We start from the raw sequence: 25,438 nt of genomic DNA, 5'->3' as shown, positions 1-25,438 counted from the left end.
CAAGCTTCGCCCCCCCCTTGGAAATTCCTGATCTCCTGGAACTTAACCTTCCATCTCAGTGTATTCCACAGTTATCAGGGGTCTGGGTAACAAGAAGATTGGGACCTGTAACTCCTAAAGGAATATGGTGTCTGGAGTCTTTAGCAAAAGAGCGTCTAAACCTTCTGTCTGTTTTCTGTGCCATGTGCTCAGTTGCTCAGTGATGTCTGACTCTTTGCAACCCCATGGTCTGTAGCCCACCAGGCTCCTCTGTCCGTGGGATTTTCCAGGTAATAGTACTGGAGTGGGTTGCCATTTCCTCCTTCAGGGGATCTTCCCACCCAGGGACTGAACCCTTGTCTCCTGCATCTCCTGCATTGGCAGGGAGATTCTTCACCACTGAACCACCTGGGAGGTGATCTCTTTGTTTTCTACCTCATACCAAAGGGGGCAGGTCACTCTTGTAGATTTACTATCTTGAAACCAAATGTGGGAGTAGTTTTGTTTTGACAGAGGGCACTTCAAGGGACCAGGCCACTGTAGCCTCCTTTTGTTTCCTGTTTGGGCAACGTTTGAAACTGGTTGGACTAAATTTCCATTTTTACCTTGTTTTCTTTCATACATGCTAAGCTTGGGTGAAAGGAGGCAGAGACAAGCACTGGCATTTATCCTCAGAGGATAATACATTCTGAACAGTAGTTTATCCTGGAACACTGACCCCTGAGGCAGGTCATGGCCCATTGTCAGTCCTGATGGGTGCCCAGGGCCTGTCTGGCTCCCAGGATCTTCTTCTCAAAGTGTTAAGAGCATGCCCTGAACATCTGTGACTTCTCTCAGGAATGCATTCTAATTCTTGAGTGAGGAGACCAGTGGGTAGTTGAGGGGATATTGAGGGAGAAGAGCTCATAAATCAGAAATTGAACATGGTTTTCTCAACTATGCATCTGGTGCTATTATGAAGTATAAAGAAAGGGAGAAGGATTCTAGTTTTAATACATACACACCTATGCATGTGATTTTTAATATGTACAATAGCTATAAAAGACATATGACTGAAACAAAAGTTACACAAAACTGAGCTGTGAGTATAATTTATTCATATTCTTCATAGAAATTTATTATACAGGCAATAGAAAAGAATACAAATGCCCCCTAAGAAAATCAATAAAATATTTGCTAAAATTGTTAGGATAATACTTAGTAACAAAAATAGCTTGAGAAAATGAATACTATTTAGACAACTTACAAGGTTTGAAACTGTTCCTGTTTGCAAGTCTGTGTGTGGGCATGGGAAGAAAGTCAGCCTGCGAGGGCTTCAGTGTGAAGATGGGCTTGGAGACACAAAGAGGCTCTGGTTCGCTTAGCCATGCCCAGGGTCTCCAGGGCTGGTGATCTTTGGTCTGCTTGCTTTTTTTGTCCGTCCCCTTCGAACTCCTATTTCTCAAATTCCCTAACAAAAGAGATTTTTCAAACACTGAAAATTTAGTTTTTTTTCACAGAAATGTACATGACTCTATGACAGTTGCAAAGTCATGGTTTCAAAAGGTCACAGGGTTTTTAAATTGAAACAGTGTTTTCCTGAGAAAATGAAAAAGTGAACTTTTCCCTAAAATAATTGTGGGTTTACTTCCCTTCTGTTCCTATAGTTTGCACTGACTACTTCAAACTCAAAGAAGAAAAAACCTTTAAGATTCCAGTTTCACTTTCCAATCCTCTAAAATTCTGAAGCTTCCCACTGCTGTATTCAGCATGTTAGGTTATAGAATCTTTACAGGACTGAGAGCTTACACAAGCAAAGCACAACCGGAGGCTTCTTTATCCATATTTCTTTTTGGTGGTTCAAATACCATTGGTTTTTGAGTGAGAATATTGTAAGTGTTTAGAAAATAGTGAATTTTTTTAAAAGTAAGAATTAAGCAACTTCTAAGCACTCAGAGGCAATCTGACACTAACTTTCAGTCATGACATCCCTAGATGAATTGAAAATGTGGCTTTAAAGGGCCCTTGGATGTTGATGATTTGATATTTGATCCCCTGTTTTTGTGGCCTTTACAGAATTAATTTAGGGAATAAAATGAAAATAGCTATGCTGAATATTTTAGAAAAATTTAACTTTTCTTTAATATCTAGGAACTGATAAAGCCAGGAACTTCTCTTAGGTTACCTCACTGAAAACAAATCCATTCTCACAATAAAAAGATAATAAGCTACCTAAAAAAATCCTTTGCGATAACCAAGAAAAGTGACAATACAGGATAATTTTGATGGATGGGATCCCATTCTCCCTCCTGCAGCTCTGGCCAGCCTGAAACAAACCCACCGTCTCCTGTAAGAGAATGCCACACACGGGGGACAGCGTGAAGTCTGTTCTGTTGAGGAGCTGGGGAGGGAGCTCAGTGATGGGCCCTGTGATGTTGGCCACAGCTGTAATGAGTAACTTGCATTGATTTTAAATATGCCCAATGGCTTGTCTGCGAATTGTAGGCTGACTTTGATTTTGTGACTGTGAATTCCATTCACTTAAGGCTTATAGAGATTATAAGAGATTGGTTTTATAGAGATTAATTTTTAATTAATACTGTTAGCCTCATGTACAATCAAACACCAAGAATATCAATAAATATCAATAATTAGCTTTGGTCTTCCTTCCTCTTTCTGTTGGAACATTCTGACTCTATAAGTATAGTACAGTCTTAGTGCCAATGCCCCACTAGGGTTTAAAATTCCACAGCCAGAGGATCACCTTGGTGTGTCTTGTCACTTGTTCAGGGATGTTCCGGAGTCTGAAGGAGATACAAAGTGAGCATAAGAACATATCACTAATGGTTTAGTATGAAATTTGTTACTAGTAAAAACAGCAGTTTTGAAGCTCTGGAAGTCAATGGGGCAGCTCGTCAGAAATGACTTGTGACCATGGCTGTGGATGGGGGTTGCATTCACAAAGGCCCTTGAACCGTCCTTTTCCTGGATTGTAGGTAGAAGATGCGGTTTTCCTCAGGATAAGTGACTTTACTGATGGGCATCTTGTAGATGTTGGGGTTTTTTGTGGTCAGCAGGAGGAACAGTAGTGTGGCTAAACAGAAGGGCCAGGTACCAGATGGCAATCCAACCTGCAGAAAGAGACAAGCCACACGCTTCTTTAAGATCCTGTTGGAAAGCTAACTTGCACAAAGCACAGGCTTCACACCACTGTCATTCAGCTCAGGAGATAACTCTCTGGAAGCACGACTCTGGACTCCGCTTGTCCCAGTTGAGACTGAGTCTAAGATCTCAGGACATTCAGCTCCTGAAATGTCAGCATGCACTCCTTAGGGATGATGCATGCCCTGCCCTCCCTCTTACACAGTCAGACTTCCTACAGCGAATGTGCAAAGATGACACTTAGCCCCTAGAGATGATACTTAGCAACCACCAACAGCTCCCGACCACTCATCACGTCCATGAGGCTGTCTTTGATGACTTCAGCTCTCTCTCCCCTTGGCCTCTGCCCAGACCAGGTCTTGGACTCTATTTGCTTTACTTCTTTTTGTTTCATCTCTCAAACAGACTCTAAACTCCTTGAGGGTAGCTCCTCCTTCTGTGCGTCCATGACAACTCAAGCAATTCTGAGCATACACCATGTACTTGATTAGGTTTGGCCCTATAGACTCCCCCCCTACCAACCCGGGTGTGATGGTACCCAAACTTGACCGCATGTCAGAATCATCTGGAAGAGTTTTAAAAAAACACAGAAAACCAAGCATCATATAAGATCTACTCTACCAGAAATGTCGAGGATCGGGATTTTTCACAATTTCCCTAGCTGACTCCGTTCTGTAGCCTGCCCAGTTCTGGCTCACAGGTCAAGGTCTGTGAACTTTTGTTGGGGTGTGAAGGGCCCCCCAAGCTCTAAGGCATCCCATCATGCCTGTAACAGGGCTTTGACATTCCACCATAAAGATAACTGTGTCTTCAGAAGGACCCTCCCAGGTCAGCTCTCTGTGTTGCTGTGAAGAGGACTAGATGCGGTCCTGCCCCACTGGAAGCCATGACCACGTCTGTATGGATGGGAAGTTACCAGGAACTGGCCTGGCATCACCTGCACTGGTGGGTGAGGAAGAGAACTGAGAGGTGGGGGGCCCCAGAGCAGCCGGAGGTACTGGGCTCCTCAGGGGAGGGGAAGGAGAAAGTCAAAGGGCTGAACAGTACTGAAAAGGAAGGAGAAGTGGCCAGAGGCACTTACTAGGTGATGATTTTGCTTATTAAATAATTTAGGACAGGGGTCTGAAAAAGTCTTACTGATGACCGACTGGGGATTTTTTTTTTAAGACTAAGGGTATGAAAAAGTCTTGGCTTAATTAAAAAGAAATCTGGATCTTTAGCCAATTATCCTTTTCTTTCCTTTTCTGATTTCTCAACCTCTACATAGTCCCAGCTTTCTGTTTAAGTAAAAGATATTCTAAAGTCAACTTTTTGACACTCAGAGTTAGAGTATGGACTTGATAATATACATGCTAAGTTTCACTTCTTTAAGACAAACTATCTGATATTTTTAGCAAGCCTGGCGATTATAGTTTGGGCTAAGGTTTACTGTGATGCTGGAGGGTAAATGAGGACAGGTGGGTCCAGAAGATGGACTACAGTGATTATCTGTCAAGCATCCTGCCCTGGGACGCCATTGAGGTGGACTTCAGGAGGGTTTCTGTATCATTGAAAACTGACCAATTATGCTGATGAGAAAGTGAGATTAGAGCAAACTTACCACAGCCATCACGTGTGACATGCTGGCTCCCAGGTAGGCAGTGAACAGGGCTAGGAGAAAAAAAAGGGAAAGAAAGAGCGCTTGGACTCCTTTCAATATAAATCCCTGGAATGTAAACTTGTGCATTTCACCAGTGAGCCCAGCACCCTGGTGACAAGTCTGAGCTTAGAGTCAGCAGCACTGGGTTTGCATCCAGGCTCCACCCCTTAGGAACTTGGAGCCTCCACTCAAAGCCCCCATTTCCTCACCTGTACGAGGGGGTAATGGAAACCTTGCTCTCAAGAGTTGATGTGAGTGTGAAAGAGGGTAATGCTTAGGCTTAGCACACAGTAAGTACTCAAGAAAGGTAGCTTTTCTGTGGTACTATTTACTTTTTTTGCTGTTATTGCTAATATAATACTTAAGGAAAAGGCCTTCCATAGTAAATACATTTCCCCATTATTTTACCCAAGCATAATTAAAATGAAACTTATGAATGTTCCTTGAAGTAACAAACAATCTCATGGCATCTGAGATTCTCAGATCAATGGTTAGAAATCACAGCTTAAAAAAAAACATGGTGTATGTATATAGAAGGAGACTAACTCAGAAATCAGCAGAAACTGACCACAGACCTGGATTCCTCTTTGTATGGACATTTTCCCTAAAACCGTTAAGGTCGGCACACATGTCAATGAGTTAACATCCTGTGTTTTTATTTACTTTGAGCATGAATTTTTGAGAGTAGGTAATTTGAATACAGAGGATGAGATGGCTGGATGGCATCACCGACTCAATGGATGTGAGTCTGAGTGAACTCTGGGAGTTCGTGATGGATAGGGAGGCCTGGCGTGCTGCAATTCATGGGGTCGCAAAGAGTCGGACACGACTGAGCAACTGAACTGACTGAATTTGAGTATATGTATGGCCTTCAATGTAAAATAACAGAAACAAAGAGCTCAGCTAACTAACTCTCAATTCTTGGGCCCAAGGAGACTCAGGGAAGCCCTTAGGGTTCACAGAGACCACCTGAAGAATGACCTTCTTATAATGGCCACATGGCCAACTGGGCCACCAACACTCACCATATGGTCTTCATGTCCATCAAGAAACACATCTGCTACTTTGGGGAGTTGGGTGGGGTGGTGGTAGAGACTCTATGATCTTTTACTTTACTATAGATTTCCATCCTTTTATTGATATTTTATCTTTTTATCCTGATGTTTTTTTGTTCAATATTATACCTAGTTCTTTCACATATGAAGTGTCTCATGCTAACAGGAAAGGCTCATCTTTGGAAATGGTCTGGGCTTCAAATTGCAGCTCTGCCATTTTGTTTGTTGGACAACAAGTCACTGAACTAGGAATCTAGTTTCATTGTCTGTAAAAAGGCAGCTGGAAGAGGTTCTTTACAGGGAGTAATGACTCTCAAATTATGTATTTTCACAAGCAGCAGCTATAAACTCATCTCTGTCATCATAGAAAAGGAGGTACTGCTCTGAGCAGAAGGGTTGGAAGATTTTTCTCTGCTTGGCTTGGATAATTTCATCCCACCCTCCCCATTTAGTTCATTCATTCATTCAAGAAATATTCACTAGCAATTGGCTAAGTGTGGAGACACCCTGTTCCTGCTTTCCTGAGCACCGGCTCTTTTATGACACACCCCTGAGCACATGAGTCCTTCCTGCATTTCTCTCCTAGGAGTAGAGTAGCTTCATACCTATTAGCACCCTGTTGGTGCTTAAGCTCTTTCAAGTCCATGTTGCTTTTCTTTCTATAGTAAGAGTATCAGAAAAGCTAATAGTTTTTGCCCATCATTAAGATGAGCTGAGTTGGGCTGGAAAAGCCTTACAGTAGAGGTGAAGTTCTGGACATCATGGTTTGGAGGTGATGCCCCTAACAGTGTGCTGAGTAGCTGAGGGAGAGAAAAGGCCCTCCGCTTCCCTCAGTGGAAGGGAAGACTGAATCCCAGTTCTTCACAGACAACATCCTTCCCCACAGACCTCCATATGAAAGTCCTACTATGATAACACAACCTGTAAGAAGAGATCCAAAATGTGTTTACAGTTTGCAGTGATAAAATAACAAAATTGAGGAGTTCTCTGTGACCTAAATCAAATCCCTTATGATTATACAGTGGAAGTGAGAAATAGATTTAAGGGCCTAGATCTGATAGATAGAGTGCCTGATGAACTATGGAATGAGGTTCGTGACATTGTACAGGAGACAGGGATCAAGACAATTCCCATAGAAAAGAAATGCAAAAAAGCAAAATGGCTGTCTGGGGAGGCCTTACAAATAGCTGTGAAAAGAAGAGAAGCAAAAAGCAAAGGAGAAAAGGAAAGATATAAACATCTGAATGCAGAGTTCCAAAGAATAGCAAGAAGAGATAAGAAAGCCTTCTTCAGCGATCAATGCAAAGAAATAGAGGAATACAACAGAATGGGAAAGACTAGGGATCTCTTCAAGAAAATCAGAGATACCAAAGGAACATTTCATGCAAAGATGAGCTCGATAAAGGACAGAAATGGTATGGACCTAACAGAAGCAGAAGATATTAAGAAGAGATAGCAAGAATACATAGAAGAACTGTACAAAAAAGATCTTCACGACCCAGATAATCACTATGGTGCGATCACTCACCTAGAGCCAGACATCCTGGAATGTGAAGTCCAGTGGGCCTTAGAAAGCATCACTATGAACAAAGCTAGTGGAGGTGATGGAATTCCAGTTGAGCTATTTCAAATCCTGAAAGGTGATGCTGTGAAAGTGCTGCACTCAATATGCCAGCACATTTGGAAAACTCAGCAGTGGCCACAGGACTGGAAAAGGTCAGTTTTCATTCCAATTCCAAAGAAAGGCAATGCCAAAGAATGTTCAAACTACCACACAATTGCACTCATCTCACACGCTAGTCAAGTAATGCTCAAAATTCTCCAAGCCAGGCTTCAGCAATATGTGAACCGTGAACTTCCAGATGTTCAAACTGGTTTTAGAAAAGGCAGAGGAACCAGAGATCAAATTGCCAACATCTGTTGGATCATAGAAAAAGCAAGAGAATTCCAGAAAAACATCTATTTCTGCTTTCTTGACTATGCCAAAGCCTTTGACTGGGTGGATCACAATGAACTGTGGAAAATTTTGAAAGAGGTGGGAATACCAGACCACCTGATCTGCCTCTTGAGAAATTTGTATGCAGGTCAGGAAGCAACAGTTAGAACTGGACATGGAACAACAGATGTTCTAAATAGGAAAACAAGTTCGTCAAGGCTGTATATTGTCACCCTGTTTATTTAACTTATATGCAGAGTACATCATGAGAAACATTGGATTGGAAGAAACACAAACTGGAATCAAGATTGCCGGGAGAAATATCAATAACCTCAGATATGCAGATGACACCACCCTTATGGCAGAAAGTGAAGAGGAACTCAAAAACCTCTTGATGAAAGTGAAAGTGGAGAGTGAAAAAGTTGGCTTAAAGCTCAACATTCAGAAAACAAAGATCATGGCATCCAGTCCCACCACTTCATGGGAAATAGATGGGGAAACAGTGTCAGACTTTATTTTTTGGGGCTCCAAAATCACTGCAGATGGTGACTGCAGCCATGAAATTAAAAGACGCTTACTCCTTGGAAGGAAAGTTATGACCAACCTAGAAATAGCATATTCAAAAGCAGAGACATCACTTTGCCAACAAAGGTTCATCTAGTCAAGGCTATGGTTTTTCCTGTGGTCATGTATGGATGTGAGAGTTGGACTGTGAAGAAGGCTGAGCGCTGAAGAATTGATGCTTTTGAACTGTGGTGTTGGAGAAGACTCTTGAGAGTCCCTTGGACTGCAAGGAGATCCAACCAGTCCATTCTGAAGGAGATCAGCCCTGGGATTTCTTTGGAAGGAATGATGCTAAAGCTGCAACTCCAATATTTTGGCCACCTCATGCGAAGAGTTGACTCATTGGAAAAGACTCTGATGCTGGGAGGGATTGGGGGCAGGAGGACAAGGGGATGACAGAGGATGAGATGGCTGGATGGCATCACTGACTCGATGGACGTGAGTCTGAGCGAACTCCGGGAGTTGATGATGGACAGGGAGGCCTGGCGTGCTGCGATTCATGGGGTCGCAAAGAGTTGGACACGACTGAGTGACTGATCTGATCTGATCTGATCTGGCTGTGCAATTTATGGCTTAGGGGCACAGGGAAGGCAGATATACCAGGCTTGTATCAGAGACTCCCATGTCTGCTTCCTGATAAAGCCACAGGAGTTAATAAAAGAGGAGCTCTATAATAAATGTCTTTATTTATTTACCTTGGCTGACAAGCTTGGTCTTTTGTTTGGTGATATGGGCAGGCAGAAACTTGCTGTGTATTTTACTGTGAGATCTGCTTTACAAGAGGGACTGGAGGTCTGTCTCAAAAGTTTACGTCCAAAGATAAAAAAGACTGATGACTGTACCTAGTGTGGATGGAACAGCACTCCCACACACTGTCAGTGGCACGGCAAATTCATATGGCCTCTGTGGGGTGCCTTTGGCATCTACTGAAAATAAGGGTAGCTAGGATTTTGGCACCAGTGTCTGGGCTCTTAACTAATTCTATACTGACTTAACCACTGTACTAAAAAAGAAAATCTGGATCTATTCAAAGGAAGGTAGGTATAATAGATAAAATAAAGGCCCTCAAAGATGTCTATGTCCTGATCCCCAGAACTTGTGATATGTTACCTTACATGGCAAAAGGGACTTTGCGGCTATGATTAAGTTAAAGATTTTGAGATAGGGGACTATCCTTAGCCAAGTAGATCCAATGTAATCATGAGGTCCTTATAAGAAGGAGGCAGGAAATTTCTATCTAAGGAGTAGGATGAAGTGTTTTCACCTGCTTTATACTCTTCTGTATTGATTGAATTTTTGTTTGTTTTGTACAACAGTCCTGTACTACTATAAAATTACAGAGAGAAAATAATGAAAATATCTCAGCTTTGGGGAAACACATTTGTAAACATCTTTGTCTTCTCCTTTTCCATGATCTGTGAAAAGACCTTCATAGACCTTATCAGCAACTTCTGTGACCAAGACAGTTTTTGCTTGATCTTTAAGGATGTGCTCAGGCTGTCCATACACTGGCCCAGACCATGCTTTGCAACAACTGGAATTCCTCCTCTTACTTTTTAGGACTTACAGAAAAGCCACCCTTTCGAGGAGGTGCTTTTGGATGATTCTGAATTGTATTGTTCCCCCAGGGACTCCTGGCCTGTGAGTCTCTTGGTTCTGCATCATGTGGTCCCCACGGGCTTCTCTCTCTTACTTGCCTGGCTTCTGCTCTCTGTACACAGGAGCTACCTAGGATCTAAAGCTTCTGAACCCCTAGCTCTTCTTAGTACTGTCTGGATTGTACTACGAATGTTTAGTACATATTTTCTACTGCTACCAATAGAGAAATAATACTGGTTTGCACCTGAGATAAAGGTTTGAAACCTCAGACCCGTCTCAGAATAAAAGGGTTTATTCCACGTGAGCTCAGGAGGCCACATAATCTGTCTCTACTTTTCTCCTTTGCCCTAAGCTTGTAAATAAGTAAGTGAGCAAAAGGTTTTGACAGGCTAGTAGGTGAAACAGTTATGTAACTATAAAGAAATTGACATAATAACATGTGAATGGCAACTCCAGAGCATCTGAGTTCTGTTAATCTTGCTACAGCATCAGATAATCAAACTTGAATAAAGCCTTAGAAATCCTTGGTCCTATCCCACATCCTGCCCAATGCAAGAACTCACTCTAAATCCTGCCTGACATGTGGCCCACCACATTAATAATGGCTGGATTGATTAATGGTGATAAATCCAGCCATTATTGGATTAATGGTGATAAATCATCCAACTAATGATTGATTAGTTTGGTGATAAACTCAATCTTGGCAAATATTTCCATAAGATTACAGAAACTCTTGCTTGTTCCAATATTCTTCCACCCCTTTGTCCCCCAGGAAGGATCATTCCTTTCATTCTAGCATATTATCTTACATACTTTTAACTTGTGTTGAGTTAGGGATGCTGGAAGCTATGGGTGAATAAGCCACCCCTTGCAATGGCCTGGGAAATGCATTAGCTTTTCAAATCTGAAGCACTTGAGGTCTGTTTTTACCTAAGGGCTTGAATGGTACTGAAGGAAGGGAGAGTAGCGTAGTGGGAGTAACTCTGGAAGTTGTTAGCAAGTATGGACTCTGGGTTTACATCTACCCCCAATGGATGCCTTTCAGTGCATCACTTTCTCTGCTCTTAGAACTCCAACAGTAAAACGAGAAGGATGTCATGGAACTCTCCAGAACCCCTTCTAGCTCTGACAGCCTGAGTCTGGCCTTGAGCTCAGAAAGGATTAATATTACAGGTCTCAAAATGTGGTCCCCAGAGGAATAGCATCAGCACCGCCTGGCACCTTGTTAAAAATGCAAGCTCCTCCCCTGCCTCCCCGGCCAGCTCTAACAGACAATGAGTTCGGGACTGGGGCTGGGCCCCAGAAATCTGGGTTTTAACAAGGCTTCCAAGAGATTCTGATGTTTGCTCCCGTTTGAGAGCAGCCGTATTAATGTGATTCTCTAAGGACCCATTAATACCACCAGACTTGCCGGGAGAACTGGCTGTATTTAGCTTGTTTCCTTTCCGTTTCTTGGGTCAAACAATTAGTATGAAGAACATAGACAAGTTGTTTGTATCCCCCACCAAATACATACTGTAAAATGGTTAATATGACCCAGCAAGCTCTCCAGTCTTCAACATGAGCAATGAGGTAGGCAGAGCAGACCTGGGTCCTCCCTGAGAGGGGAGGCCCATTGCCCTGGTGACACACTTAGCAGGTATCAGGGGCTCAAACTAGAACTCCAGCTGTAGTTTCTCACACGGTCCTTTCTTATTGTTTGTCCTGGATTTTGATACCGCAGTCACGAGCAACTTTCCCCACGTTCAGGGAATACTCACCACAGGCAAGAGCCAGGAGGTGGGTTTGCCAGGTGAGTGCCATGAACGTTCCTCCAATTGCAATGCAAGCTAGAGAGCTGTTGAAGCCCCAGAGTCCAGCGTAGATGTCCTCAAATGGAGCTGAAAGACTGAGTCCTATTAGGGAAGACAGGAGGGGTCAGAGCTTTGGACTAAAGGCAGGATGTTCTGGAAGGAGCCTGGGGGTGGGGAAGGCATCTGAGAACTCCCATTGGTCCCTTGGAAGCAGACCTTCAAGAAAGGTCTGGAATGTAGAAGATACCTGAGACAGCAACGGGGCAGAGGCAGTGCTCAGTATCTGGGAGCAAGTCTGACACTCACCTGCTATTATCCCCAGCAAGGACCCGATCGCAGCATGCAGGCACATGAGTGGGGAGGAGAGGAGGATGGCGCCTAGGAAGATGCCCCCTGTCCATGGATTATCGCAGCCATATATCTGACCCACACCCACAGGCAGGGACTTCAGCAACTGAGGAAACGATTTAGAAAACACGGGCATTAAAACGACTGGACAGAAACCCATAGGACACCCACAAACACAGTGCAATGTCATTTTAGATTTAGCATATCTTCTCTTTCAAGATCAGAGTTACTAACATTTACAATTCTCTCTTGCTCTACAGAAAAATCTCAGTCGCTTTATCCCCAGAGATCCACCAGCCCTCCCTGCTGCACGCTGGGCCCTCCTTCTCCAGATCCCTTTGCTCGCTGGCTCTGTGGCCTGCACTGACACCTAGTTTTGGTCGCTGATAAGCTCCCGATGTGGGGTCCCTGGCTCCCCACTGTGAGGATCAGCCACACCTCCCAGTGAGGATGGTAGGGACCACCTCTTACACTTCTATTCTCAACTCTCCATCAGTTCTCAGGCCAATACATCGATGCATCTCTATGGTCGATAGAAGTATTATTACTCCCTTGCAATTCAGCTGTTAGTGCTATGGTCAGAGACCCAAAGTCAGATTATCTTATGAACAGCTCAGAAGCAATTGCTGGCAGGTTCATGAATCAGGACCATATTTACATTTCTGTTGCTAGTGAGAACATTCATTAATTAAATTAAATTTTTTATTTTTTAAAATTTATTTATTTATAATTTTATCTTACAAATTAATTAAAATTCTTTTAATTTATTTTTTTATCTTTTTTTTCAAAGAGCATGTATTAATTTAAACCAAGATAGCTTGTTCCAGTTATCAACAGCTGTTAGTCCTTAGAACACAAAAATATATTTAAATATCCTAATTATAGCTTTCTGGCTGAGTTCTGAACTCAGATAATGTGTTCACAGAATGGGAGTTCTTAGGTAGAAGGCACAAGGTTTGATTCAAGCTAACAAATGGTTTAAATTAAAATAGCTATGTAGGGTTAATAGCTTCTGTATTGGGCAGTTTTGGATAGCTCAACTAATGCTATTTTTTTCACGGGTAATCCTGATAAATTTTTAAATTTTCCTTCTGAGTTATTTCCAAATACTTACATTCATTTTCTGTACAAAAGCTAAAGAAAAGGCTATTTGAACTCCTCACGCTTTGACTGCCCAGCAAAGAGGACAGCAGATGGGTTTAATAACCTGAGAGCAGGAAAGGCAGTCTCTTGACACTAAAAAATGTAAGGTTGGTCTTCTTCTGATTTCAAGTGTTTTCTTTATTTTTTTAATACTTGAGAAAACTTAGACAACTTTATTAAATAAACACCAATACAAAGAGCTGGAATTTGATTTGGGTCAAGCAGGCTTTTAAAAAATAGTGCTATCCTATACATATTTATAGTGAGATGCACAGCATACATCCTAGGAGAATGGTTCTCAAACTCTGGCCCACATCACTGTTTGCGGAACTTGTTAAAACAGATTCCAAGACTCCACCCCAATGATTATGATTTAGGGAGTGTGAGATGGAACTTGTGTTAATATTTAAAAAACAATGACTCTGATGTCCCTAAAGCTCAAGAAATCTGAATTACTGTACATATTTTAGGAGATCCACCATAAGAAAAAGCAAAATAGAGAGGTTCTGTGATGGGATCTAACAGTGAGCAACCAGTTCTTTTGATTGGGGAAGGTAGGTCAGGGAGGACAGAACCCCAGGCTGCCGGCCCCTGCCTCAAGGGCTGGCCCCCGTCAGATATCCCGTCCCTCCAAAATAAGGGCAAAGTTTGGAACAAAGTGTCAGGATTCCAGTGGAGCTATACTTTGGAGTTAGCACTGCAGGTGTTAGGAAAAGAGTAGGAAAAGTTAGTTTTGACCGCATAGTCCTTTAAAAAAAATCCCTTAGAACCCAAAGATTTGGAGTACAACGAATAAGCTCTTAGATGGCAAGATAAAGTGGCAAGGCTACTTCAGAGCTGAGTCTCCGTAAGGTCTGATGTCCACCAACAATTAACCAGGAAGTGTCTTCCAGAGCCCAGGGGAGGTGGGAACGGGATATAAGAAGATAGCGTATCTTACCTGCAGGGCACTGAGGTCAGGCCAGGTGACATTGGGAACTGAGGTGACAGGTGTGATCAAGGTGCTTGGGAAAAATGGATTGTAATGTCCCGTGGCAGAAAGGTACATTGACAATGCCATATTGAAGGGCAGAGTGAAGACAGGCAGGTCCCATTTGCTCAACACAGAGTTCAATGCACTTGAGAAAACCGGACTAAAAACAACAACAGAATAGAATGGAAGAATATGCATGTGACAAGCCACACTGATAAACTGAATATCTATGCTATAGAGGGCCTTTTTTTTTTTATCAGGAAATATGTCCTTAAAGTGTTGTGTTGGCAAACTTTTGACAGGAAAAAAAAAAAAATACTCAAACCCAAACACACCTGGAATAAATCCTGTTATAAAATAATTCTTATGTAAAGTAAAAAGTTGGAGAAGGCAATGGCACCCCACTCCAGTACTCTTGCTTGGAAAATCCCATGGACGGAGGAGCCTGGTAGGCTGCAGTCCATGGGGTCGCTAAGAGTCGGACACGACTGAGAGACTTCACTTTCACTTTTCACTTTCATGCATTGGAGAAGGAAATGGCAACCCACTGCAGTGTTCTTGCCTGGAGAATCCCAGGCACGGGGGAGCCTGGTGGGCTGCCGTCTCTGGGGTCACACAGAGTCGGACACGACTGAAGCGACTTAGCAGCAAAGTAAAAAGTCAACTCTCAGCTTATTTGGCTTGTGGAAAATTATGCTCTGGGGTTGCTCACAATGAGTGATAAATCTAGGTTTAAAAATATTTTTGATTGGGTTGTTTATTTTTCTGGAATTGAGCTGCAGGAGTTGCTTGTATATTTTTGAGATTAGTTGTTTGTCTGTTGCTTCATTTGCTATTATTTTCTCCCATTCTGAAGGCTGTCTTTTCACCTTGCTTATAGTTTCCTTTGTTGTGCAGAAGCTTTTAATTTTAATTAGGTCCCATTTGTTTATTTTTGCTTTTATTTCCAATATTCTGGGAGGTGGGTCATAGAGGAACCTGCTGTGATTTATGTCAGAGAGTGTTTTGCCTATGTTCTCCTCTAGGAGTTTTATAGTTTCTGGTCTTACGTTTAGATCTTTAATCCATTTTAAAGAACTAAACAGACATTTCTCCAAAGAAGACATACCGATGGCTAACAAACACATGAAAAGATGCTCAACATCACTCATTATCAGAGAAATGTGAATCAAAACCACAATGAGGTACCATTTTACACCAGTCAGAATGGTTGCGATCCAAAAGTCTACAAGCAGTAAATGCTGGAGAGGATGTGGAGAAAAGGGGACCCTCTTACACTGTTGGTGGGAATGCAAACTAGTACAGCCACTATGGAGAACAATGTGGAGATTCCTTAAAAAACTGGAAATAGAACTGCCTTATGACCCAGCAATCCCACTACTGGGCATACACACGAGGAAACCAGAATTGAAAGAGACACATGTATCCCAATGTTCATCGCAGCACTGTTTATAATAGCCAGGACATGGAAGCAATCTAGATGTCCATCAGCAGATGAATGGATAAGAAAGCTGTGGTACATATACACAACGGAGTATTACTCAGCCATTAAAAAAATACATTTGAATCAGTTCTAATGAGGTGGATGAAACTGGAGCCTATTATACAGAGTGAAGTAAGCCAGAGAGAAAAACACCAATACAGTATACTAACATATATATATGGAATTTAGAAAGATGGTAGCGATAACCCTGTATGTGAGACAGCAAAAGAGACACAGATGTATAGAACAATCTTTTGGACTCTGTGGGAGAGGGCGAGGGTGGGATGATTTGGGAGAATGGCATTGAAACATGTATAATATCATATAAGAAACTAATCGCCAGTCCAAATTCGATGCAGGATACAGGATGCTTGGGGCTGGTGCACTGGGACGACCCAGAGGGATGGTATGGGGAGGGAGGTGGGAGGGGGGTTCAGGATGGGGAACACGTGTACACCCGTGGTGGATTCATGTTGATGTATGGCAAAACCAATACAATATTGTAAAGTAATTATCCTCCAATTAAAATAAGTAAATTTATATTAAAAAAATAAAAAAGAAAAAATATTTTTAAGTATTTAAGACAGATGAAAAGAATATTGTTCAAGCAGTTAAAAGCCCCTGTATAAACTACTTGATCACGTGCCCTTCCCTCCCCACCAGAGGCAGCCTCAGTCTTCAACTTAGTACTGGAGGAAAAAGACTGTAAACTCAGGAGGGCAGAGGTTTAAGTCCTTGAGCAGTTGAACTGTGTGACCTTGGGCAAGGAGGTACCCTCAGTTTCCTTGCCTGTAAACTGGGATATCAGATTAGATGGTCTCTGGGCCCTTTTCGTTCCCTCACTTGTGGACCCAATCAAGGAGCCATGGCTTTGAAGTTAGAACCGCCCCCCCCAGTTTTCCTGAACTCGGGGGAGGGTGTGGGTGACCCTGTGCAGTGATACCTCTGGTCCTTGAACCTCATCTTCAGAACAGGTGGGAAGTTTCTCCTGAGGAGGTTGGCTGTGCCGGCAGGTTCTCCTGCACGCACCTGTGGCTGCAGCCAGGGTGGGCACACTGTCCGTGGTTGGCTGTGTCTGTGTAGCCACACATCTCATGTGTGTGGAGCGGGCATTTTATATTTTGAATCTATCATAGTAAGAAGGAAATGTTTGCTTAAAAAATGATTTAAGACAGTGTCAATATAGAAACTAGTTTGAAAGACTTAGGAGGGAATGGAATTTAGTAAAGAATCGCTTTGAGGAGGACAGGGGCAGGTGGGTAAGGGGGGTTACATAGGGACAGTGGTTCTCAGAGTGTGGTCCCTGGATCAGCCACATCAGCACCACCTGGGAACTTGTTGAGATGCAGATTCTCAGGCCCCATCCCAGATGGACTGAATCGGGAAGCCTCAGGGAGGGAGCAGTAGTCCATGTTTTAACTGGCCCTGTAGGTGGTCTTGATAGTGTGCATGTTTGAGGACTCCTGATGGTGGGGAGTGGTTCTCAACTTTGGTTGTACTTTAGAATCCTCCAAGAGCCTTCAAGACCCCAGTGTCCTGGACACTCCCCAAACCAATTACATCAGAACGTTGCTGTAGGAGGGGGGGCGATGAGGTGTGAGGGGAAGTCACGTGCATCAGTATGTTTGAACGCTTCTTGTTTCCAATAGACATATCCTGAATCTAAATAAAAAAGATAATTTTCTAGAAATTGCCATATATATAACATAAAATTTACCACTTAAACCATTTTAAGACGGTCAGTTTAGTGGTACAAAGTATGTTCACACTGTTATACAACCGTCATCCGTTCACGGGCTATTTCTCATCTTACAAAACAGACCCTGTGCTCACTAGGTAATAACTCCCCCCACCCCCTCCTGCCCCTTATACAATTTTTTTTTTCAAAAAGACATTTTGAAAACCAGGTACAACTTACCACGTCATGGACATAGCAGATACAGGGAATAACAGCCACCAGAAATAGTTTCCCTTGTCCGAATAGATGGCCATGAGGATTCCCACCAGGGTAGCGTTGTAGCCCTGGAGTCCCGCTGTAATGGCGGACCTGTGGGCGAGAGGAACAGCTTGGACACCTCCCGGGTGGATGTTGGCTGAACATGCCCGTGAATATCACTTCTAACTTCCAGGTAATATTTACATTTGAAAAAGAGATTATATTTAGGGTTTTATTGCAAAGTCTCTAGAAACCAAATGCTAATCAAAGCATGAAACAGTAAAATATACATGTATAAAATACAAATGCGCATATAGAACAACCCCCTACAGAGGCAACATGGCTAAGGGGTAGAGAAAAGGAAATCAGCAAGCCAACGTAGTCTGTTTCCTTCTAGCCTTTCCTTCCAAAATTTATTATTTCTTTTGAATCATTAGGGTCTCTGACTTGAATAGAACTTTTATTTGAAACTCTTCCCTAAGCCTGATTTCCTTGCTGAGAGGTGTAAGATTCTTGAAATGTAAATTCAGCTCCACAGTGTCTTTGATTTTATCAACACAAGTCTTCCAACTTAGAATATATTTTCATCTTCTTCCACTTTGTTGTTTCCAGATATACATTTCCAAATTATTACAAAGAAAAACAATCCCTTTTACTTGGCAAATTATTCCATTCAACTATATGCATCTTTAGCACCTAATTTTTTTCTTGGGTCCCTTTCTTCCCAGCATTTAACCTCACTTCCAAATGTTGTCCTATGGATTAAGTTTCTACTCCTGGCTAAAATGGTACCTTTTCATAACTGGGGACTAAAATTTATCTCTCTGGAAGCTGAACTAACCTTTTCACTGTCCAGGAAGAGTGAATTTGATAAACTAAGCATGGAACTAAGATATAATGGGATTAGTGGAATTATTAAGCCACTAAAACTTTTCCTGAATTCATATGCATTTTTTTGTCCAAATAAATAAAATGCTGATGATAAATAATTGATCAATCATTAAAGTAGACTCCCTTTGGACTGTACGGTCTTATACCTTAGTTATTATTTATAAGAATTACTTATAACTTAATTCTGGTCGCATGTATTGCCAAAAGGATCTGGCTGCTTCTTCGGGTACTATGAATAAGAGGCTATAAATGATTTCCTGATTGCTGACTAAAGGCAAATATAAAGCATTCTGTGGAATAAAGGTTGATTCTCCAGGGAGGGTGGGGCTTTATCACTATTGCCCAGAGTCACTGGTTGGCTCCTGTGTTCTCAAGCAAGAAGCAGAGGCTTGGAGGGACATGCCTACCTGTCCTGGCTGAGTAACAGGGCTGTCAGGGTGGAGACCACTGTTCCCACACAGCCATTGAGCGCACACCAGGGATTCTGGACCAGGAGTCCCACCAGAATCAGGATTCCACTGATGGGGTTGCTGACAAACACAACTTGGGATATCCCCCGAAGAACCCAGTCGACGAACTGGAGAGCCTGAGGTTTGTCTGGAAGAGATGAGATGGGCAGAGCTAAGGAACTGGTGGGGCAAATGGGGCTCCTTCCCAAGTCTCCTTCCCAAGCCTACCCTGAGCAAAATCCCCTCTGAACAAGGTGAGGCTAACTTCGGATATTCCTTGAAACTTTTTCTCTGAACCCTTTCCCCTTTAGTGACCCCCAGATCCTTGGAAGCATCCAGATCTGCTTTACTGACACCCAGATCCTCTTTCTGCTCAGTCCACAATGTCCATACTAGAACCCCAGTTCCAGAAAGCATTGAATGGACTTATTTAGTATGCTTAGAGGTTTACACCCTTAAGCCAAAGGAATGAATCACCAAGAGTAAAATTTCAGTTTTTAAGCACCAAAATTACAAGGTGGAACTAGGTGTCTTCCTCGGACATGAACAGGACCACTGTCTCCATTAAAAAGAAAAAGAATGGAAGAAGTTCTCAGGTTAGAAGGTAAAAAGTTTAAAAAAAAATGGAAAGAAAAGCAATAGAAGATAGGGGAGTATAACTAAAGATTTTAGTAGAAGAACCAGCAAACCATCTCCCCCAACGCCACTTCTCCAAGGTGGCGTAGATACCTTTAAGCCAGTTGGCAAACTCTTTCATGTCACCAGTGATATAGCCAAGTGCCTTGGGGAGGCGTCTTCTGCCTCGACCTTGTGGAGCCTGATTTCCACCCTGGTCCAATTTAACTGCAGTGGGGTTTTCATCCATGGATGTCTCTTCTGGCTTCTTGAGGAAAGAACAGAGCTCATGAACAATCTTAATGTAGAACCCTTTGGACTGGCCAGTGTGGGGTCTGACCACAGTAGCCACACAGGATGAGTTTGAAGGCACTTCATCTGGACCATGACAATCCCATGGAACTAAGAAAGCACCATTTTCCTCTTGAAATATTGTCAGGAAGATTATTATCAAAACCCAAGCCCCAGACTACTTTTGTCATCACTGTTTTTAATGTCACCATGAGAAGGTTCTGGTCTTTAATTTCATAAGGTTCAGTTTCTAGCTCAATGAATATTTATTGAGCACCTATATCCTACACTCAAAGAGCTCAGTCTAGTGGGAAAAAAATTAAAAATAGTTAATTTCAACATAATGAGTCAGAAAATGATACAGAAATAGCTACAATCAAGTACTTAACCTTTTTGCTCCAATGAAAGGAGCCAGATGTCAGGTTACAAAATGATGCTCGCTAATGCAGACCAACCAGCTGCTTTCTAAGACAAGCAGCCATTTTAGATTCAATTTTTATTTTACAAAAACAGGCTTTGTTTTAAAAGTTTGAAAGAGAAGAAATGTTTACAAGACAGTTTGTGTGTGTTGACATAGCCTAAGAACTGCGCCCTGCCCCGCCACAGAAATATTCACTCTCCAAATCAGAGAGTACATCCTGACTACGTCCTCACATCAGGTAGCTGCTTCATATATTCTTTATTTTTGAAATTGTTATGTAAGTGTTTAAATAACACTTAAGTGTTTATTTAAGTGTTTAAATGAGCAAAATCATTAAATAAATGAAATGTGCAAATCGACATAAATTTGGGACTATACATTTATATACATAGTATATACATTATATATTTAGTATGTTCACTAAAATATTGAGAATTTGGGCTATATCATTTAAAAATATAATTTACTAAATCTAAACTAGAAAAAAAAAAGACTGGCAAAATAATCTTCCACAAAGATATAGAAAATGGAAAAAGTGGAAGTGGGCTAGCTGTTGAAAACCAAAGAATTACAGCTTAAGAGCTGTACACTGTGAGAGTGTACAGGGCATACTTATAGTAAGCATGCCTCAGGGGAATACTAGCAGTATGACCATAGCTTGTGCTCACTACAAGACTCTTCACTCCTCATGTTGAGTGTGCAATAACAAAGCATCAGCATCATCAGAATATTGTACCCTGTAGACAAAAGTGAAGGTTTCATGGTGCTGATTGTAGATATAAAAGAGTACCAATGATGTCATCCCAGAGGTAGGCAAAGGGAGAAAGACCATGGCAAAACCACTTCGAGTTTGCAAGAAAAGCAAAGAGCACAGCCAGGCCAGTGTGCAGTAGGGGAACACCAAAACCATCAGACCCCAGGAGGCACAAGTGTGGAATGCTGAAGCCACAGGCACGTAAGACATGACCAAGGAAATACCCAAAACCCATGCGGTTAAACCAACTCGTCTTCTCCCTGCAACCAGGCTGTGAATAAGGGTTTCTTATGCCTATTTTTGGCCTCACTGTTCTTCCATTTACCATATCCAACAAAAAGCTATTAAAGCCCAATTAACAGGTAATAAAAGTTATGACTTTTAAAGTTTTTATTTTTTGCAATTCTGATTTCAGTTTTGGCTTCTATTAATACCAGTACAAAAATCCATGTAACTCATTTTTTATTGAGTCGATTGTACTTCAATTGTATTAATTCACTGCCAAATAACCATTCTGCTTTTAAACGATGGCCAGCAATTCCACAAAGTAGAGGCTGTTTATGCAATGCATTCTAGACCAAGGTCATTTTGGTTTGGCAAAATAGTGATAGAAACCAGCATTTGTGAGACTTCCAATGAAGCTTTGCATTAAGAGATTCTTAAACTAAAAACTGCTGGAGGACAGGAACCAAATCTAAATCTATGTGGAGCTCAGCTGGCCCGAAGTTAAACAACGAAAACCTTTTGAATTATTAAGAAATTATGAAAAATTTGGGTTTTATTTCATAATCTAACTGATAGCTATCATTTATTTTCATTTATCTCTCTTTAAACATCGTAACTGAAGATATTGCTTGGTAAGCCCTTTCCTTAGCTATTATGACCCCGTTCTCAAAGTCACACATCCTATGAGAGGCATCAGGCTCTAGTCCAGACATTGACAAGAAACTGCCTTGAGTTTCTGCAACTGGGTAGATAGATCCAGCTTTAAAGAGGCAGCACTGAATGAAAAGATTAAAGTGGGCGTTTTCCATTAAGTACAGAAGCAACTAGGTACAGGGGTTATCCCAGGGTGGACAAATTCGTGTTCTCAAAATTCCCAGCATTTATTTATTTATTTTAGAGGGTTTTCAATACATCATCACCTCAGAGATTTTGGAGATACAGATATGAAACCTGATATTCTAACTGGCCAGACATGATTGAAAACATGACGGGCCAGAGTTCCCTGCCCAGCCACCCAAAGTTGGATAAAGATTGAACCATTGATCTGAATCTTCAGCCCAGCATACAGAAGACTTGCTATGCTTTGTCTTTCTAGTATCCATATATGGGGGTGGGTGGTAGGGCTACCGTGTAATAGAGGGATAGATCTTCTCATGAGTTGATTCCCCAGGGAATCATTTATTCTGAACTGAACACTATAGAGCTCTGGGAACCCTGATTACTCGTTCCAGAACTCAGGCATGAGAACTGGTCGTGAGAAACCAGTAACTTAACAGTTGTGGTTCACCCGAGGTTTTAATCATGCTACACTCTTTGTATTTCTTTAGGGAACTTTAAAAGTCTACATATCCTAATTGGGTAGGCAATACAAGGTGATGAAGCAGGAACTAAGTTCAAACTTCTCAAATCTAAGTAGGTCATTAAATTTCACCTGAAAAGACAGCACAAGAAAATATAAGGAATGAACTCTATAAAATAGAAGCAAGATAAATAAAAATCCCCAGAATGCTTTTTTCCTAGCTTTTCCATGGTTGTCAAAACTCTGCAGCACAAAGGTCCAACATCTAAACCAAGACGAGTGTCGTGTGAGTTTCTGGACCAAGACCCCTGTGCATCAGGCTCAGCCTAAGCTGCACCGCTCAGCAGAGCATGAGGACCCCACTTCCCAGGCTCGGTTCAGAAAAGACACAGCAGAGTCACAGAGACAGAAGCTGTACAAAGGTAGCATACCTGTTCTTCTGGCCCCTGGACCAGGGCCAAGTTTATCCAGGGGAAGACTCTGTGCGCTGCCTCACCAGATTTTTTTCCAAAAGGGCCCCTCCAAAGAGGACCAGGATAGGCGTCACCAGCAGCGCCAATCAAAGACCGTCCACTCATCCTTCCTTTCTTTCCATACACGACAAAGGGCAAAAATACGTGAATCAGCAGAAATCGTGCCCTGCCTGTGATGTGAAATGCAGGGTAGAGCTCTCCTAGGGGGTTCCTGGGGAGAGGAGACCTCAACAAAGAAGGCAGACTTCTTCATCAGCTAGAGCTCCATCAGCAGAGATGATGAGCTGACTGCAGACACCAAATGTTCATTTTACTTCGCTTAAAACAGAAGAAAAAACTGGCAAGCCATCCTGCACAGCGACCCACGTACGGATCTTGTGCTCCTGTGTTTCTCCACTGGCAGGAAGCTGACAGGTCTGAAGCCTGTTCCAGAGGGAGTGGTGGGCTTTGGGCTCTGAAACACTTCAGGTGAACTCTTAGGGCTCCATCTCGGGGATGGAGCCACAATTTCCTTCAGCCTTGATCTTTACAAATGTGAGAAGAAGCCCTGGTATGGGTTCTATTTTCTGTAATAAGATGCTAGCTAGCCACACTTGCATAGCAAAAGCCCAGTCTAAGAGACTGCTAAATGGCATTATTTTCCTTCTATCTGAATAAGAATTGGTAAAAATCGGACATCACCTTTTAATAATAAACAATTCATAGTTATATTCAACAGGTGTGGCAACTTTTTGTTTCCCTTAAAAAAAAATAGAAAAAAAACTTCTATTATATCCAAGGATAGCATTCTTCCTTTAGAAGTTCCAGAAAAGTCGTATGTTTGGTATTTATTTTTTTCTTCCTCTTTAATTACTTTCTTCCACTGGCTTGGTTTGAAATCTGAAAACTTAACACTCTGCTAGAGTGTTTCAGAAAAATCCATAATTGTGGAAAACTTTACTGACAGGTCTGCGGAAAAAGTTGTGTATGTGTGTATGTACATTTATCCATGGTTAAACGATCTGGCTAACACCAAACAGGTGGCTTGCATTATGCATATTTTTGTTTGACAAAGAGTAACGTTAAGAAACCCAATAATAGGGCTCTCATATTTAGTTTAAAAAACAAAAAGAAAGAAAGAAGGAAAGAAAAAGAAAAGAGACAGGCAGGACTGTCACATTCCCCTGTCATGTTTCCCCACCACCAAAATCACTCATGTCTGGGAAAATGACATCCTTGAGCTCAACATCGATATTTTCTAAGAGCCAAGAGACAGAAGAAGTTGGGAGAGCATATAATTCAAGCCTTCATTTTATAGAGGAAAAAACTGGACTCCAAAATTTGGACCATCCATGTTCACTCAGCAGAACAGCCATACGGAACAGGTAAGCCCTGGTGGCTCTTTGTCTTCCAGGCTGGAACCATACACACTGATGTCCCCAAGGGGGTGTTAGGGCTCAGTAACATAGTGGACACAGTCTGTCTTCATGGCCTCCCTGATGTAACCCTGGGGAGGGGGGTGTTGAACAACAGCAAAGGTTGTTTCACCCCGTGTCCTTGCCAGAAGCAGTGACTCTTCTGACAAACAAACATCTCACCATGCCCCCAAGTAAGCCTCACTCCCTTGTATCACAGACGTATCCACAACAAGGCCTGTGTGTGTTGAGGTTAATATTCCGAGAATATTCTAGAAGCTACACCCAGTGAGCTTACAATAAAAGTCAGAAAGCACTTTTGATAGCCCAGATCACTTAGCGCCACAAAGCAGGACTCATCATTCTGAAATATCAAGATTTCAGTTTAACAACACTTCTTATAGGAAATACAACTCATTCTATTGTCAGCATATATTAGAAATTTGTATAATTAGAGAGCTCGGAAAGTCTTTAACTTCTATGCCTCAAGTATCAGTTTTAAAAATAATGCAAAGTTTTGGACATAGATATGGAAGAAAGCATATAAACATTCATGCTCTATCATAATTAGGAGACTTCAGCATTGACATTTATGTGATACTTACAGAACTCGTTATGTTAGGCAGTTTTTGAATCTAAGCTGTGGGAAGTGCTCAGCCTTCTCTAAACCTGTGATGAGAAACAGAAATGCTGTCAGGTATCCTGTCTCCTGCTTAAAACACTCTCTCCTTGGAACACACTCCCTTTGAAGCCTTGAGGTCTGAATTCCACAACAGAAAGTGTAGTTGAAAAGAAATTGCCAAATTTGTGCTTGCAGTGGGACTCGTTCTCCCAAAGCATGTTCCAGTGTCCTCCCTCCAGCATGATGGTACATGCAGGGTGATCTGGAAAACTGTACTTGGAAAGGGCCATTCCCAATACCCACTTTTTTTTTTTTTCAGTCGTATTGATAGATCTCCAATTTTACTTATTTCAAGAACACAGCCTCAAACTCCTATGCAGCGTCGGTGAGCTCAGAGTCCTTTGGCACCTCAAG

General features: G+C 42.0%; 1 protein-coding gene across 1 annotated transcript; it reads right to left on the bottom strand.

Moving 5' to 3' along the window:
* Positions 1 to 2,563: 2,563 nt before the first annotated feature.
* Positions 2,564 to 23,113, bottom strand: SLC14A1 (solute carrier family 14 member 1 (Kidd blood group)). Its single transcript, XM_055559301.1, has 9 exons — positions 22,967 to 23,113; positions 19,659 to 19,812; positions 18,888 to 19,077; positions 17,572 to 17,700; positions 14,138 to 14,330; positions 12,013 to 12,160; positions 11,674 to 11,808; positions 4,721 to 4,770; positions 2,564 to 3,089 (listed from the first exon to the last, which is right to left on the bottom strand). Exons 1-9 carry the CDS (start codon positions 23,111 to 23,113, stop codon positions 2,916 to 2,918), a joined length of 1,320 nt encoding a protein of 439 aa, XP_055415276.1. The 3' UTR covers positions 2,564 to 2,915.
* Positions 23,114 to 25,438: the final 2,325 nt, after the last annotated feature.

The sequence above is a fragment of the Bubalus kerabau genome, chromosome 21 (assembly GCF_029407905.1).
Source record: "Bubalus kerabau isolate K-KA32 ecotype Philippines breed swamp buffalo chromosome 21, PCC_UOA_SB_1v2, whole genome shotgun sequence".
Classification (NCBI taxonomy): Eukaryota; Metazoa; Chordata; class Mammalia; order Artiodactyla; family Bovidae; genus Bubalus; species Bubalus kerabau.
This window is presented reverse-complemented; position numbering and strand designations above follow the sequence as displayed.